At 40.8% G+C, this 15951-nt stretch overlaps 1 protein-coding gene across 2 annotated transcripts in view; it reads right to left on the reverse strand.

Annotated features, from left to right (window-relative positions):
* The window catches only part of grb14 (growth factor receptor-bound protein 14), a 150472-nt gene that overhangs the window by 15864 nt on the left and 118657 nt on the right, over positions 1-15951 (reverse strand). For both annotated transcript variants that reach the window (XM_072579480.1, XM_072579479.1), the window contains 3 exons: positions 15856-15951; positions 2643-2723; positions 217-333 (listed from right to left, as the gene is read on the reverse strand). In XM_072579480.1, the coding sequence (XP_072435581.1) occupies positions 217-333; positions 2643-2723; positions 15856-15951 (294 nt within the window). The remainder of the gene's footprint in view (positions 1-216; positions 334-2642; positions 2724-15855) is intronic.

A 15951-nucleotide genomic window follows, 5' to 3' on the forward strand; every position in this document is an offset into this window, starting at 1 on the left:
CATGAAACCGTACTCATCAGAGACTACTATCATCTGTTATACTCAACTGTCAACTGCACCGACCATTTGGGGGGGCTAATGGCCAACATCAAATCATGATAAACAGATTCTATAGTACATTAAAATGTAGCATGCCTCAAATTATTCTGAACGATTTTCTCAATCTAATATAAAACAAAACATCATGTGTTGGCTATGTTCAAACCAGTACTTTACCCGCCATGCCAACCCCTCCTCAGTAGCAACTGTAAGTGCCTCCATAGGGTTTTCAATTACTCTTCCTTTGTGTCCAGAGAAATCCATGGCTACCAGAGAGTTTTCTGAGACGCTTCTCTATGAAGGCAATATAAAATGTTTTCAAAAATATTTTTGGTACGAAAGAACGGTTTTTTGCAAGAAGCAAACAGGTTTGCATAATCTATAAGTGACATTCATCAAATGTCCAGATTACAGAGGAGGAAGTGCTGGATGTCTTGAAACAGTTAAAAGTGGATAAATCCTCAGGACCTGATTGGGCATACCCGAGAACTCTGTGGGAAGCTAGGGAAGTGATTGCTGGGCCTCTTGCTGAGATATTTGTATCATCCATAGTCACAGGTGAGGTGCTGGAAGACTGGAGGTTGACAAACGTGGTGCCACTGTTTAAGAAGGGCGGTAAAGACAAGCCAGGGAACTATAGACCTGACCTCGGTGGTGGGCAAGTTGTTGGAGGGAATCCTGAGGGACAGGATGTACATGTATTTGGAAAGGCAAGGACTGATTCGGGATAGTCAACATGGCTTTGTGTGTGGGAAATCATGTCTCACAAACTTGATTGAGTTTTTTGAAGAAGTAACAAAGAAGATTGATGAGGGCGGAGCAGTAGATGTGATCTATATGGACTTCAGTAAGGCTTTCCTTTATTGGTCAGTACAGGAGTTGGGAAGTCATGTTGCAGCTGTACAGGACATTGGTTAGGCCACTGTTGGAATATTGCGTGCAATTCTGGTCTCCTTCCTGTCGGAAAGATGTTGTGAAACTTGAAAGGGTTCAGAAAAGATTCACAAGGATGTTGCCAGGGTTGGAGGATCTGAGCTACAGGGAGAGGCTGAACAGGCTGGGGCTGTTTTCCCTGGAGCGGAGGCTGAGGGATGACCTTATCGAGGTTTACAAAATTATGAGAGGCATGGATAGGATAAATAGGCAAAGTATTTTCCCTGGGGTCAGGGAATCCAGAACTAGAGGGTATAGGTTTAGGGTGAGAGGGGAAAGATATAAGAGAGACCTATGGAGCAACCTTTTCACGCAGAGGGTGGTATGTGTATGGAATGAGCTGCCAGAGGATGTGGTGGAGGCTGGTACAATTGCAACATTTAAGAGGCATTTGGATGGGTATATGAATAGGAAGGGTTTGGAGGGATATGGGCCGGGTGCTGGCAGGTGGGACTAGATTGGGTTGGGTTGTCTGGTCGGCATGGACAGGTTGGACCGAAGGGTCTGTTTCCATGCTGTACATCTGTATGACTCTATGACTCTATCACGCATTATCGATACAAGTCAAAGTTGAAGAAAGCACTGCTTCAAAATAAAGCAAAATAAAAACATCAATTATGTAGTCTTACCAAGTTAAGATGATAAAAACAACAAAGAACAGATTTCCAATAATAATACAATGACAGGTTTGAATGAAATTACATTTTGATTTATTTTTCAGTAATAGAATGTAGCTTTGGTACGGGATAGCACAAAATTAAATTTCTTTCTGACTTAATTCAATATATCTGGCCATTTGTGCCAGAAAGTTGCTGGACGGTCAAAAGAAGTGAACTGCTAATCTCCCTAAAAAAGATAGTTGAAAAGCCTAGATTCTTCCAGAATCATTGTAGGGTTAACTTTCTCTTCACTTTCCGCACCATTAACTTTTACATTTGATGAATTATTCTTCACCAGCTCCGTCATAATGCCACCACCAAATCCATCTTCCATGTCTTTTTCCCCTTTCAGTATACCAAAGACACCATTCCCTCTGCAATACCCTGGTCCAATGCTCATTCACCTGCACAATCCCCTTACCTTCACAAGAAATTACAGGAAAATCACCACCTACATTTTAACTCCTCACTTCCTACTATTCAAATACTTAAAACAATGCTTACCAGTTAAACAATTTACTTTTAGTTTTCAATGTATCAATCAAAATTCACTGCTCATCATGCATTCTTCTCCATGCTGGAGACAAAATGCAGATTGGGGACTGCACTGCCAAGTGCATCCACTCACTCAATCTATAGGTATGGCTTTGAGCTGCCAGTCGCCTGTTATTTAATACTCTGTGCAACTTCCACTAGAATTTGTCACCCTCTGTTTTTCTACATTATTCTGAAGAAGCTCAACACAATCTCAAGGAATGAAACCTCACCTTTCAATTATATGTTTGAATGATGTGCTAAAACTATTGTTTAACAAACACCTTGACTAATTTTTCAAATAGTTGGGTTGAAGAGGTCATTTAATATTTTTAGGCATATTAACATAGAAATAAACAATTATTCTTGTTACTTTTTGAAAGAAGATGCAAAATTACACATAATGATTCATATTAATGCATGACTAGAATATCATAGTCTAATGTTTTTTCCAGTTTTGTAGTTTGAACTTCATACCATTGGTGATGAATTCAGGGAAGTAAGACTCTCTCTCCTTTGCTGTGGTATTTTATAGTTTTGGTACAGCTGCATTCCATACTGCAAAACAAGAGACTTTTTTTTAAAAAAAGAGAGGGTCAAAATATCGAAGATTTAAGACCAAAATAAGCAGAAGAGTAAAGTTACTAAAATACAGTTATGCTGCACCTTATAGTTCATGACTACCTTAATGGATTGACTAGTTGTAAATACAAAACAGCTTATGTTGACCAAATATTTGTGTTTTCAAGATTCACACAATTCTTCAACTTTGCATGTTCACGACAAGCTTAATACCTCCATAACATTAATTTCTCTTTACTGAACAAAACTGAATCATGGTACAGTCTGAAGGAAGATTAAACAAGCTCTGTGCACAGACCATTATAATAGCAGAAACTAACTTATTTTTAAGTCCGGTTCTGACATACAGATTTCTCTTTTCATTGTGATATTACAAAGAATGTCAAAGGGTCAACATATTTTTACCACCCATTGAACAGTAAGCTAAATGCAGCCTTTAAATAGAAGTAAAAAGATTAATGGAATTGTGCAAATCAAAGTAGGCAAACACTGGCACATAAGTCACGATGTTGCAAATACACAAGATCACAGGAGACACTATGCAATTACACAATTGTAAATATTCATTGCCAACAAAGGCTACATCACTGAGGTTCCTTCATGTATCATTCATCAACATTCCCTTGTCACAGAGGGCACTTTAGCAGGCACTGGAAGATGCACTGGAACAGAAACTGTACAACAATTTTGGCTAATTTGCATGTAATGTGATGATAGTAAAACAAAGTTCAGGAAATATACTCAGAGTAAAACAGTCATATAGTTATAGAGATGTGCAGCACAGAAACAGACCCTTCGGTCCAACTTGTCCATGCTGACCAGATATCCCAACCCAATCTAGTCCCACCTGCCAGCACCTCCCCATATCCCTCCAAACCCTTTCTATTCATATACCCATCTGTGTGGAAAAGTTACCCCTTAGGTCTCTTTTATGTCTTTCCCCTCTCACTCTAAACCTATGCCCTCTTGTTCTGGTTTCCCCACCCCAGGGAAAAGACTTTGTCTATTTATCCTATCCATGTCCCTCATGATTTTATAAACCTCTATAAGGTCACCCCTCAGCCTCAGACACTCCAAGGAAAATAGACCAAACCTATTCAACCTCTCCCTATAGCTCAAATCCTCCAACTCTGGCAACATCATTGTAAATCTTTTCTGAACCCTTTCAAGTTTCACAACATCTTTCCAATATGACGGACACTAGAATTGCATGCAATATCCCAACAGTGGCCTAACCAATGTCCTGTACAGCCACAACATGACCTCCCAACTCCTGTACTCAATACTCTGACCAGTAAAGGAAAGCATACCAAACACCGCCTTCACTATCCTAATGTGAAATCTTTACCAAGAGTTTTTTTTTACCTGGTGATCAGATTCTGTCTGTCCTAGCCAAACCCAATTCCCGAGCCTTGATGGGACATGATGCAGGTATGCACTTTGTTATACTCTCTGGAAAAGGCATCTGGAGCCCTGATGATTTTAGTCTAGTGCAAGGCAAGTATGTGACATATGCGCCACTTAACATTATCCCTCTTTGGAAAGGGACTGAAGGGATTAACATTTGTGCTTATTGGGTTGGGAGATGGGAATGGAGAGTGGAGGCAAATTGGTAGTAGGGTACTGGAGATTCTGGCCTTAAGAACATTTGTGTATCTTCAAACAGGTCTGTATAATAACAAAAGTACAATGACTCATTGTTTTCATTGCCCTTAACCCCTACACATCATTTTGAAATGAGAAATGCAATTTACACAAGCCAAACATTGGCACGAATCCATCATACACATAAAATATCATTGCTGAATGCTTTTAGTAGGTTTGATAAAAATAACTAGGTTTATATCCTCTTCTAAATTTGTGGATACACATTTAAATTTCATGACAGTATAACATAAATGCTAACTGGTAACAAGGGAATAGGAGGGTGAATGAAAATAACATCAGTACAGAGGAATAACACACACAATTCCAGCTAAAAAGAATGCTGCAAGAACATCTTACATAAAATGTCAGGAATTAAGTCACATAATCCATGTATATCATAAGCTCTAAACATTTGATGCGGGAACATTTGAGAATAAAAATAATCAAAATTTATTTAAACAACAAGGTTAAAACCATTAAAATACTCGGGTACAGAGGAGACCTCCTGTTGAATCTGTACACATTGCTGTTATGAAATAAAGGAAAGACAAAATGGGAGCAGGTCATTTTCCATGCTTCTTCCTGTGAGTTATTTGAGCACTTAATGCAGGTCAACACTTTAGTACAACATTGAGTGTTGAATGAGTTTTTGAATTAGACTTTAAATAGATATCCAGCTGCCTCTCAAGTTGACTTACAGTATCCCATTAATATGCTGACCAATATTGAAGTATACTGTAAAGTCACCATAGTCCCAGAGGACCATAAGGGTGCTCTCTCAGTCGAGAGAGACAAGTGGTGAGTGAGACCTGATGAACACCACATCTCTAAGATGGTGGAAACTTCATGGTGACCTCAGCAGGTACAAAATTCAACTCACATTGTTGACATCACACTGCATCATGCAGTACAGTGGCACAGTGGTTAGCACTGCAGCCTAACAGCACCAGGGACCCTATTTCGCTTCCAGCCTCTGACGACTGTCTGCGAGGAGTTTGCACATTCTTCCCATGTCAGTGTGGGTTTCTGCAGGGTGGTCCAGTTTCTTTCCACAGGTGAAAGATGTGCGACTTAGGTGGATTATCCATGCTAAATTGCTTTGTTAAGTCTGGTGTTGTCAGGCTAAGTGAGTTAGCCATGGTAAATGTGGGGTTACTGGGTCTAGGTGGAATGCTCTCCAGACGGTCAATGCAGACTCAAATGGGTTGAATGGCCTCTATCTGCACTGTAGGGATTCTATGATTCATGTATGATCTCAGCCTTCCAGCTAACTAAGCCCGGAAGCCAATATTTATCCCTCAACTAACATCACCATAAAACCAAAAGTTATCTGGTCATGACTGTTTGTGGAACCTGGCTGTGTGCAACAAAATGACAGCAATGGCTATAATTCAAAATGCTCTGACGCACATTATTTGCAAGATGTTATTGCTTTCCACAGCATCAAAGTACTGCAAAGTGTATGGAATCAGCAGGCAACCTAATCCCTGATGTAACAGCCAATGCAATGTTCATACAGGGACCAAACGCCAGCACAATGATAAATATAATTAAATAATACGAGAAAGAAAAGATTTAGCTTTAAATGAGACACTGCAAAAAAATCTGATCCATAGCAGATGCTCAAGACACAGAGCAATAATTATGGAAAAAAATTCACTCACATGGTATAATAAATAAAAAAGAAACCAATGTTTCCCTTTGCTAATCTGAAGTAGTTTTGAAGAAGAATAAATGCTAATTCCTTGGTCTACACTTTCTGGTGTTAGCTAATGAGGCTTGCACAGAATGTTGTTGTTGTGTCACCATAGTTTTACCAGACCATAGGCGCTGCTGCCTCATTAGAGAGAAGTGACTGGTGTGGATTTAATTTGAGGGCCACCAGACCTCAGGCAAGGGAAGAGGTTGAAAAGGAGAGTCCTTCATGGTAACCTCAAACCAGTGATGGGAACTGAACCCACACTGTTGGCATCACACTGCTCTGCAAACCAACAATCCAGCCAACTGAGCTAAACCAATTGCCATACAGAATATAAATTATATAAAAATGAATATTATGGCTTGCTCTCATGATGCTGCTTATACTAAGTGAATATCAAGGAAATACTACACCAAGAAAACTCTAGCATAGCCCCCATCCGAAGCATAACATTAACCAAAAATATTGGAAATATTCAGCAAGTTAAGCAGCATTTGTGGAGAGAAACAAAATTAATATTTCAAGTAATAAGCCTTCATCAGAACACGAGTCATGAAATGTCAATTCAATTTCTCTCCACAGAGACTGGCTGACCTGCAGAGTCTTTCCAGCATTTTCTGTTCTTATTTCAGGCTTCCAGTATTTGTAGTCTTTTGCCTTTGTATTACTGATCCCAATTACAGTGGTTTAAACCAGTGCTTCAGGTACACATCAGAAATGTTTACTGGAATTGACACATGTGCATTCAAATCATTTACTTGCCAATATGGAATCAGCAATCAAATAGACGCAATACCTAATGTGAGGAAGTGAAGCAACTCAAGGTGGTTATGTGTGAGATGTTAACAGTAATGGGGAGGGGGGAGGGTTATGAGGCTTGCTGATGGTGCCCTCCCCCACTATCATTGTGCCACCACAACCCCTAAATCACTACTATCCCACACCCCAGTACTCTTCTGCTCTATCACCACTCCCTTCCTCATTTCCTTTTTAATTAGTATGGGGATCCTAAAATGTCCTAACAATGGTCAACACACAATCAAGGAACAGCACCTCGTTGTTCAAGTTGACACTTGACAATCTATTGATTCAACACTAGTACAATCAATTGAATCACAATTGTTGCAAAGCTTTAGTGTTTGTAAATTAGAGACCTATTGGAAAGTGATGTGATCTTACATGACTACTTGGAGATAGTTCTCTCCAGCAGCCTCATCGAAGATATCATTGTATCTTCACAGTACCACTGTTGGCATCATGTTGAGATAAAATGTCACCAGATTGTGGCAAACTGGTTTGGGCAATTCACAGCCACCAATCTTCATTTGTCTATACTGAGTCTAGGGCCTATCCAAGTCTAATCAACGGTAGATGAGAGGCCACTGGAAATTATAAACAGAAGAAAGACTTGCTTTAAATAATGATGTAGTTTACTGCATTACAGAAATAGCTACAGTTTACATTAACTTGCTAGGCACATTTATTAAGGATTCTCAGGAGTTGTACATCTGCTCCTTTTGAACAGGCTGGGGCTGTTTTCCCTGGAGCGTCAGAGGCTGAGGGGTGACCTTATAGAGGTTTACAAATTATGAGGGGCATGGATAGGATAAATAGACAAGTCTTTTCCCTGGGATGGGGGAGTCCAGAACTCGAGGGCATAGGTTTAGGGTGAGAGGGGAAAGATATAAAAGAGACCTAAGGGGCATTTTTTTCAGAGAGGGTGGTACATGTATGGAATGAGCTGCCAGAGGATGTGGTGGAAGCTGGTACAATTGCAACATTTAAGAGGCATTTGGATGGGTATATGAATAGGAAGGGTTTGGAGGGATATGGGCCAGGTGCTGGCAGGTGGGACTAGATTGGGTTGGGATCACTGATCAGCATGGATGGGTTGGACTGAAGGGTCTGTTTCCATGCTGTACATCTCTCTGACTCTGTACAGAACTCACTGTCTCCACCCAAAACAGCAAGACATCATGTGACATGAATATTAACTCCTTCATCACCATTACCTTATGCAACAGAAGAAACAAACTCTTGACATGTACAAAGTTAGTATTTACAAGTTTTAAATTATAAACTAAAAGAAAAGACAGAATTTTATAAGAGTCAGAGCAATGTGAGCTATGGCAAGATATGTGGCAGAATTAAGCAAAAAGTCCAGTTACGGCCATCTTGATGTTCGGAGTGTCTCACAACATCTTTACGTTTTTTTCACAAGCAGCATGACAAGATTCTCAGTAGGCAGTGGTGAGTTGTGAAGTGACAGTGTTTACTGCTTCATAAAAGTGCAACTCACCTCATTAATATTCAGGTTCCCAACTTACCAAACTCAACAAACAATCAAGAGTTCAAGTAAACTCAACAAGGAAACCAGAACAAGTACCTGGCAGATTAGCTTGCCGCTTGATCTGAATGACTTTCATGTTGGAAACTGGGCACCAACGTTTCAAGAATGATCCATCAGTAACCTGCCACACATATTTCATGTCCACAGACATTACCATCTGGCACTCACCAGCTTTTAGCACCCTCAAGGCATGTCTCCAATTCACTTAAGTTATGAGCCAGGTGAGCTCCTCTTAAAACATTTCAAGAAAGTAGCCCAGACCCTAACTTTGCTAGTTGTTTTAAGTAGGTGTAAGGTAGATATTTCAGGAGAGATGTAGTTGGTCAATCCACTTAGTTTTAAACAAAACAGAATTTATTTACAAGATTACAGAATGAAATACAAAGAGAACAGAATATAAAATAACTTAACCTATCTGAAAACCCAACAGATTAGCCCAACTTAATGATGCTGTTTCAAATACTTTCAACAATCCCCATAAACACCTATTGCACAAAAGTTAAAAGCAAAGGGTTATCGGGGAGAAAGAGAGATGGCAGAGAGATTCAACATGGAGCACCTTCTTCCACATAGCTGTTTCTTGGACCAGCGGCCTTAAAACTGACTGACTACTTTCAATCAACAGCCAGACCAAACCAGAGAAAAGCTGAGCTGGGAGAACTAGCAACTCCCCTTTCACTGTACAAACTTTTTTTTAAAACTAGAAAGTCTGTCGCCTGAGGCAGTATCTGTTAGCTGTAATTGGCCCGAAAACCCTTCAAACCTAGACTTTTCTGAACTGCTGCTTTTAATACCTCTCAGAAAAAAAAATTCAAGGACGGCATAACCTTGTTAAAGGAGCAGCATTGTCATAGTTACAGTGTGCTCCCGTACCTCAGTACTGCATCATGGAACTGCATCCCCAGTTCCTTATTCAGGATCATAGTCCTCAGTTACTAAGCCTACCTAAATATTCACATTATCATGGTTTTTTGATGCTTTGCCCCCTTTGCCAGTGATACCAGGCTCCTATGATATTGTCTTGCCTAATCGTTTAACACAGACAAAAAGCCAGGAAGGTTGACATGGCTGTCAGCAATCCTCAGTCAAATTAAGGGAGATAGAGTTTGCCCAGAGGTTCCAGCACAGTCAACAGTAGTCGCCGATGCTAGTCTAAGCACTGCTCAAGGTGGTCAAACACAGCATCCTGCCCTCATAAGGGGGCAATGAGCCAAGTATTTCGCAATCCATTAGCCAGCAGTGGATGGTACATCTATTACAGTTGATGCAGGTGTCCTGACTGAATGAATAGCACATATAGGGTAAATGGTGTCAGGGTTTAGAAATGGTAAGATTGAGTGAGGAATGTGTTGCAAGCATTGGTACCAGTGGCAGTGCACAAATGTAAGTAAGTGAGAGGTACCATGGCCAGAGCAAATGTCAGCACCTATGCTGGGCACTTCTTGACTGACACAGCTTGTCCAGGCGCACAAATTACTTTTAAAGATGGCACAATATTGTTCAAATGGTACACTGGACTCAGATTTTTTAAAAACTCAAGGGCTTTTGCCCAAAACATCTATTTTCCTGCTCCTCGGATGCTGCCTGACCTGCTGTACTTTTCCAGCAACACTCTGATCTAAACTCAGTTTTTAAAAAAGCCTAGGAACAAGTAGATCAGAACTCTCTCATATGCAATTGGAGGTTCAGCAGACAATATCCTAGTCAGACAAGGGATCGATGAGGAAACAGCTGTAGGTGACAGTGTTATGAAGTTGTATGCATATACTATACCTTTGAGAGTGAAAGCTGGCAAGGACTTAACAAGCAGAGTGTGCTGAAAAAAATTTTAAAACGTTATATTTGGCTGTGAAATAAATAGCTGAGCTGTTGCTATGGTACACAACAAATTCAAATTTGGCATATCATGTTTAAACTATGCCCCAAGATACAATAATTCAATTGAATTTGAATCTTACTTTTTGACAGCATCAAACCAATGAGACGATCCAATGTTTTAGGGTGTAAAGGTCTAACATTTTGAACAATTAGCCAGAGTGGCAAACAGCACCAACAAACACAGACCGCCTACATAATTGCTCTCTGAAAGGTACCTTGTCATATGAAGTCTGTACAGCAGAAGACCGAAGAAAAGACCCTGAAAAATCCAGAGGAAGGTAGACAGTTGGCTGGTTTTGAAAATTGATTTTTTTTTTTGTTAACTTCATTGGGGGGGGGGGGGGGGGGGGGTGGAGTTTATCAGATCAGTATAGTGTTGTAGAGTGGGAGGTAGATACATTGAACAAACAAAGATAGTTGTTGATTAATTTTTTTTCTTAGAGTTAAAGAATAAATTTTTTCTTTAAATAGTGGGATTTGGCAGTTCTTTCTCAATCAAACTTCAGCAGATGATGATGTGAGGTGAACTTTGCTGTGTGTCTGGTTTAAATGGGCAAAAAAGGTATTCCCGTGCCATAACAACCGTCACTAAAGCATTTGCTTCCTCCTCCAGTCTCAGAAAAGACATTACAACAGGCACATATCATTGTTAAACTAGAATTAAAGAACTAGGAGTTCGAGCAGGCCATTCAAACTTTTGAACTCACCTTGCCATTCAAATGAAATCATGGCTGACCTTCTATTTCAGCATTCTATTGCTGCACAATGTATACATCTATCACTCTTGATATCTAAGCTTGCATAGCCCTCTGGGTAAGAAAGTGCAGTGCTGGAACAGCCTGTCAGGTCTGGCAGCATCCGAGGAGCAGAGGAGTCATCGTTTCGGGCATAAGCTCTTCACCCGCCACACTTTTTGACTCTGATCTCTAGCATCCGTAGTCCTCACTTTCTCATAGCCGTCTGGGGCAGAGAATTCCCAAAGATTCATTCTGATTGAAGAAATTCCTCTGCAACTCATTCCGAAATGGCCTATTGAACATTCTATGACCTTGTTCTTTGCTTCTAGAGATTTTGTTGGAGCTTGATGAGATTTAATGCTATAACCAAATACATGAAAAGGAAAGGACAGACCACAGCAGACACATTGGCACGTATTTCAATTGAAAGACTTGAACACAGAGATATAAATTTTCTTGAAAATGTAGAGGTATTTATCTCACTAATGACTGTGTAGTACTGGTTTATATACAATGTTTAAATGTCCAGTGAAAGCATATGGATTCCTACAGTTCCATGTGCTGCAAGTCCAATCTTACTGGCAATTAATAGGGGCCTAGTAATTTGCTCAGTATGTTAGCTTGATGCAGAGATGGTGCTGAAAATGTGTTGCTGGAAAAGCGCAGCAGGTCAGGCAGCATCCAAGGAACAGGAGAATCGACGTTTCGGGCATCAGCCCTTCTTCAGGAATGAGGAATTCCTCATTCCTGAAGAAGGGCTGATGCCCGAAACATTGATTCTCCTGTTCCTTGGATGCTGCCTGACCTGCTTTGCTTTTCCAGCAACACATTTTCAGCTCTGATCTCCAGCATCTGCAGTCCTCACTTTCTCCTGATGCAGAGATGGTGTATATCAAAGCTTTCCCTGAATAGTAAAGGATACACTGATTAAATTATGACTTGCACTATTTTACAAAAACTCTTGGAAATACGTACGTCAACCACTTGCAGCCATTAGCAGTGCCAAGGCTACCTTGAGTGAGAGGAAGATGTCTCAAAGATTTGAAAACAAGTGAGCTGTGTCCTGCTGCCACTACGAAATAGACTCATGGTGGTATTCTCTATAAAACAGGATGCTTTCGTCAAGCCAAGGAAATAATGATCTAACACATAACAGAATACTATCTAAGACTCAGTACTGGTATAATGCATGTTATGTTGGCTGTATGTCCCAATGACTGGCAGACTAAATGAGACGGAAAAATGAGAGGAGATCTTATTGAAGCATGCAAGTTTCTTAGCGGGCTTGAAGTGGTGGAAGCTGAGAGGTTGTTTTCCCTTGTGGAAAGTTTCTGGGAATAATCTTTGGGTAAGACGTTGCCCATTTCAGGAGAGAGAGAGGAGGAGGAATTTCCTTTCTGGAGGGTAGTAAATCTGTGGAATTGACCATTCACAGGGGAATCATGCCGAATATCGGCAGGTCAACTAGAAGCAACCAGCAGTTTTGAAGAAGGGTCACTGAACTCAGAATGCTAAATCTACACAGCTGTTGCCAGACCTGCAGAGTTTTCCCAGAAATTTCTGCTTTTGTTTCAGATCTTCAACCTCAGCAGTACTTTGTTTTATTCCAGGATGGTATGAAACAGGGTGAGGGTGTGGGCTGTTGGCATCAAAGAACTTTGTGGTAAAAGTGACTATCGGTATGCTGTTAGTCAACAGTTCTGAAATCAGTTATGAAGAAATAGTTTATTTCTTCCAGTTCTGAGCAAAATCATGGCCACTGCAGGAATATACTTTATACTCACACAGGTATAAACTATAAGTATAATACAAGTAGACAATCCTTTATCCGAAATTTCAAAATTTGAAAAGCTCCAAAGTCCAAAAGGTTCTTTTGTGAAGTTTTTTTCACATTAACAATGTTGTTTGGTGTGCAAACAGTTAACCCAAGTTGATACCCACTCGATGCGGGTCACTCAAATGCAACATGGGGGTCGTTGCCCAGCACTGGCAGGCCTCAATTCTCTCTCAAGGCCCGTTATACTGAATGAGTCTGCTCCTCCGGTAAGATGTTTTAAAATTTCACCAAACTGTCACTTTTTCTGAAATTCAAAATCCTGAATTCCGAAAACCAACTGGTCCCGAGCATTTTGGATAAAGGATTGTGCACCTGTATTATGCAGCAACTTCAGAGTGCTAAATAGAGAAGATGCCTTTTCTTTTTAGTGTTAATCTTTTTTAACAAAGTAATTACATAAGGGAGACTGAAAATGAGCTGCTATATATAATAAAACAAAACTAAGCTGGAAATCTGAAATAAAACCAGGAAGTTGTGGAAGATCCATGCAGATCCTGACAACATCCCTGAAAAGGGATACAGAAACCATATTCCATGCCTGAGTGTTTTTAGCCAAACTGCTAAATAATTCCAGTATTTTCTGTTTTCATATTATTTCATACATTCAAAAAGGTTATTCCTTTTTTTCAGTGCTTTAATTAATTCAATTAATTTAGCTGCCGCTTTAGTGACATTGGTGCAGAGATAGTGCTCCAAAATACAGATCTAAGAAGCCATTCACAAACACTTCATTCATTATTAAAGGAGGCAAATCACAGAAGTAAAACTGATCTTTGACCAGCTGCTCAGATTGTTGCATTTTGTTTTGGTGTGAAAAAAGGACAGACCACTTCATCATTATTAGGTGAACTGGCCATGCTAAATTGCCCATCAGGGATGTGTAGGTTAGCTGCATGAATCAGGGGTCAATGTAGAGTAATAGGGTAGGAAAATGGGTTTGGGTGGGTTACTCTTTCGGACAGCATGGTGGCTCAATGGTTAGCACTGCTACCTCACAGTTCCAAGGACCCGGGTTTGATTCCAGCCTCTGGCGACTGTCAGTGTGGAGTCTGCACATTCTCTCAGTGTCTATGTGGGTTTCCTCGAGGTGCTCCAGTTTCCTCCACAATCCATAGATGTGCAGGTTAAGTGAATTTGTCATACTAAGTAGCCCATAGTGTTCAGGGATATGCAAGTTAGGTGCATTAGTCAGGGGTAAATAAGGAGCAATGGGGACTGGGTTTGGATGAGATACCCTTCAGGGGGTCAATGTGGACTTGTGGGACTGAAGAGTCTGTTTGCACACTGTAGGGATTCTATAAGTTGAAATACACAATGAATGAAATCCAGTACCTGTGTGGCATTCGGGCAATCAATCAGTTTAAATTTGATTCTGTCTTTCAGAATCAAAATGGCTGGCTTAGCACAACTTAATGCTGTGCTAATATTACCCCATGACTGCCCCAGTACTGAGGCCAGCATTTGAGTCCTTGCTCACACTACCCCATGTATAAGAATATAACAGCTCAACTGCTTATTAAATGCACTGGACAATAGAAAATGTAAAACATAAAACAGTGAAAATGTATACATTGATAATCAGTTACCAAAAATTTGAAGTGCACTTAATGACCAATGTTATAATTGTTGAAATGCTTCAAATTAATTAGGCAAACTTACATACCAAATTGCTATTTAGCCAAGCAACATTTAACAAGCTGAGGGAGACAAGCAGGAGGCTGGAAGAACACAGCAAGCCAGGCAGCATCAGGAGGTGCAGAAATCAACATTTCGGGTGTAAGCCTTCTTCAGGACTTGGGGTAGGTGTAAGGACAGCTTCAGATAAAGGGGGAGAGGGGTGAGGTGGTGAAGTAGGGAAAGGTGAACACAGGTAGAGGGTACAACCTGGTTGGTCGATGTGAGGAATGAATCCAGTTGGCAGCTGGAAGGAAGGGAGTTTATTTGAAATTGGAGAACTCAATGCTGAGTCCTCCTGGCTGCAGGCTGCCCAGACGGACAATGAGGTGTTGTTCCTCCAATCTGTGGTTTGGTTCATTGTGGCAATGGAGGAGGCCAAAGATGGTCATGTCAGAAAAGGGAGTCAGAAGGAGAATGGGTGGTAACTGAGATGTCAGTTTGGCCCCTGTGGGCTCGGCTGAAACGCTTGGTGAAATGTGCCATGAGTTTATATTTGGTCTCAACAACGTAGAGAAGATTACATCAGGAGCACCTAATTCACTAAATTAGATTGGAAGAGAGGCAGGTGAAACTCTGTCTTACCTGCAAGGGCTGTTTGGGGCCCTGGATGGAGGGAAGGGTGGTGTGCTGGCAGGTATTTCATCTTTTACGGTTGCAGGGGAGGGGTGGGGTTTGGTGGGGAGAGTGACACGGACCAAGGCTGTTGAAGGGAACAGTCCTTGAGGAAGGCAAAGAGAGATGGGGAGGGGGAGATGTTCTTGGTGGTGGATTTGGTGCAAGTGCTTGAGGATGGTATGTTGGATGCGGAGATTGGTGGGATGGTAGGTGAGGGCAAGGGTGACTCTGTCTTTGTGTGTGGGGGGGGGGTGGTTTAGAGCAGTGGAGCAGGGAATGGCGGAGGTGTGGCAGAGGGCTGTCTGAATGACAGAGGGGGAGAAAGCACGTTGTTCAAAATAGGTGGACATCTGGATTGCTTGGGAGTGGAATGTCTCTTCGTCCAAGCAGATGCGGGTTGACTTCTCCACCTCCTGATGCTGCCTGGCTTATTGTGTTCTTCCAGTTTCCTGCTTGTTTTCCTTGAATTCCAACAATATTTAACAAGCGGAGAGCATTCAATGCATCAAATGTAATGAGTATGAATATATAAGCATGCACACAGAACTGCTAGACAATAAAGCAAAAGAAGCTGTTGCCTTTTGTCATTTTACTAATATGTTTTAGAAGAATTTTTTTTTAAAATGTGTCAATCTTGTACACTTTTATAACAATATAAATACTTTTACCTTAAAAAGTCGAATCACTGTCACCCAACACATCTTACTCTGTTCATCTTCTGCACAAAGTAACTTCAAGTCTCTGGTACCTCCTGATTTGTGAAG

This window comes from Chiloscyllium punctatum, chromosome 10 (genome assembly GCF_047496795.1).
Source record: "Chiloscyllium punctatum isolate Juve2018m chromosome 10, sChiPun1.3, whole genome shotgun sequence".
Lineage (NCBI taxonomy): Eukaryota > Metazoa > Chordata > Chondrichthyes > Orectolobiformes > Hemiscylliidae > Chiloscyllium > Chiloscyllium punctatum.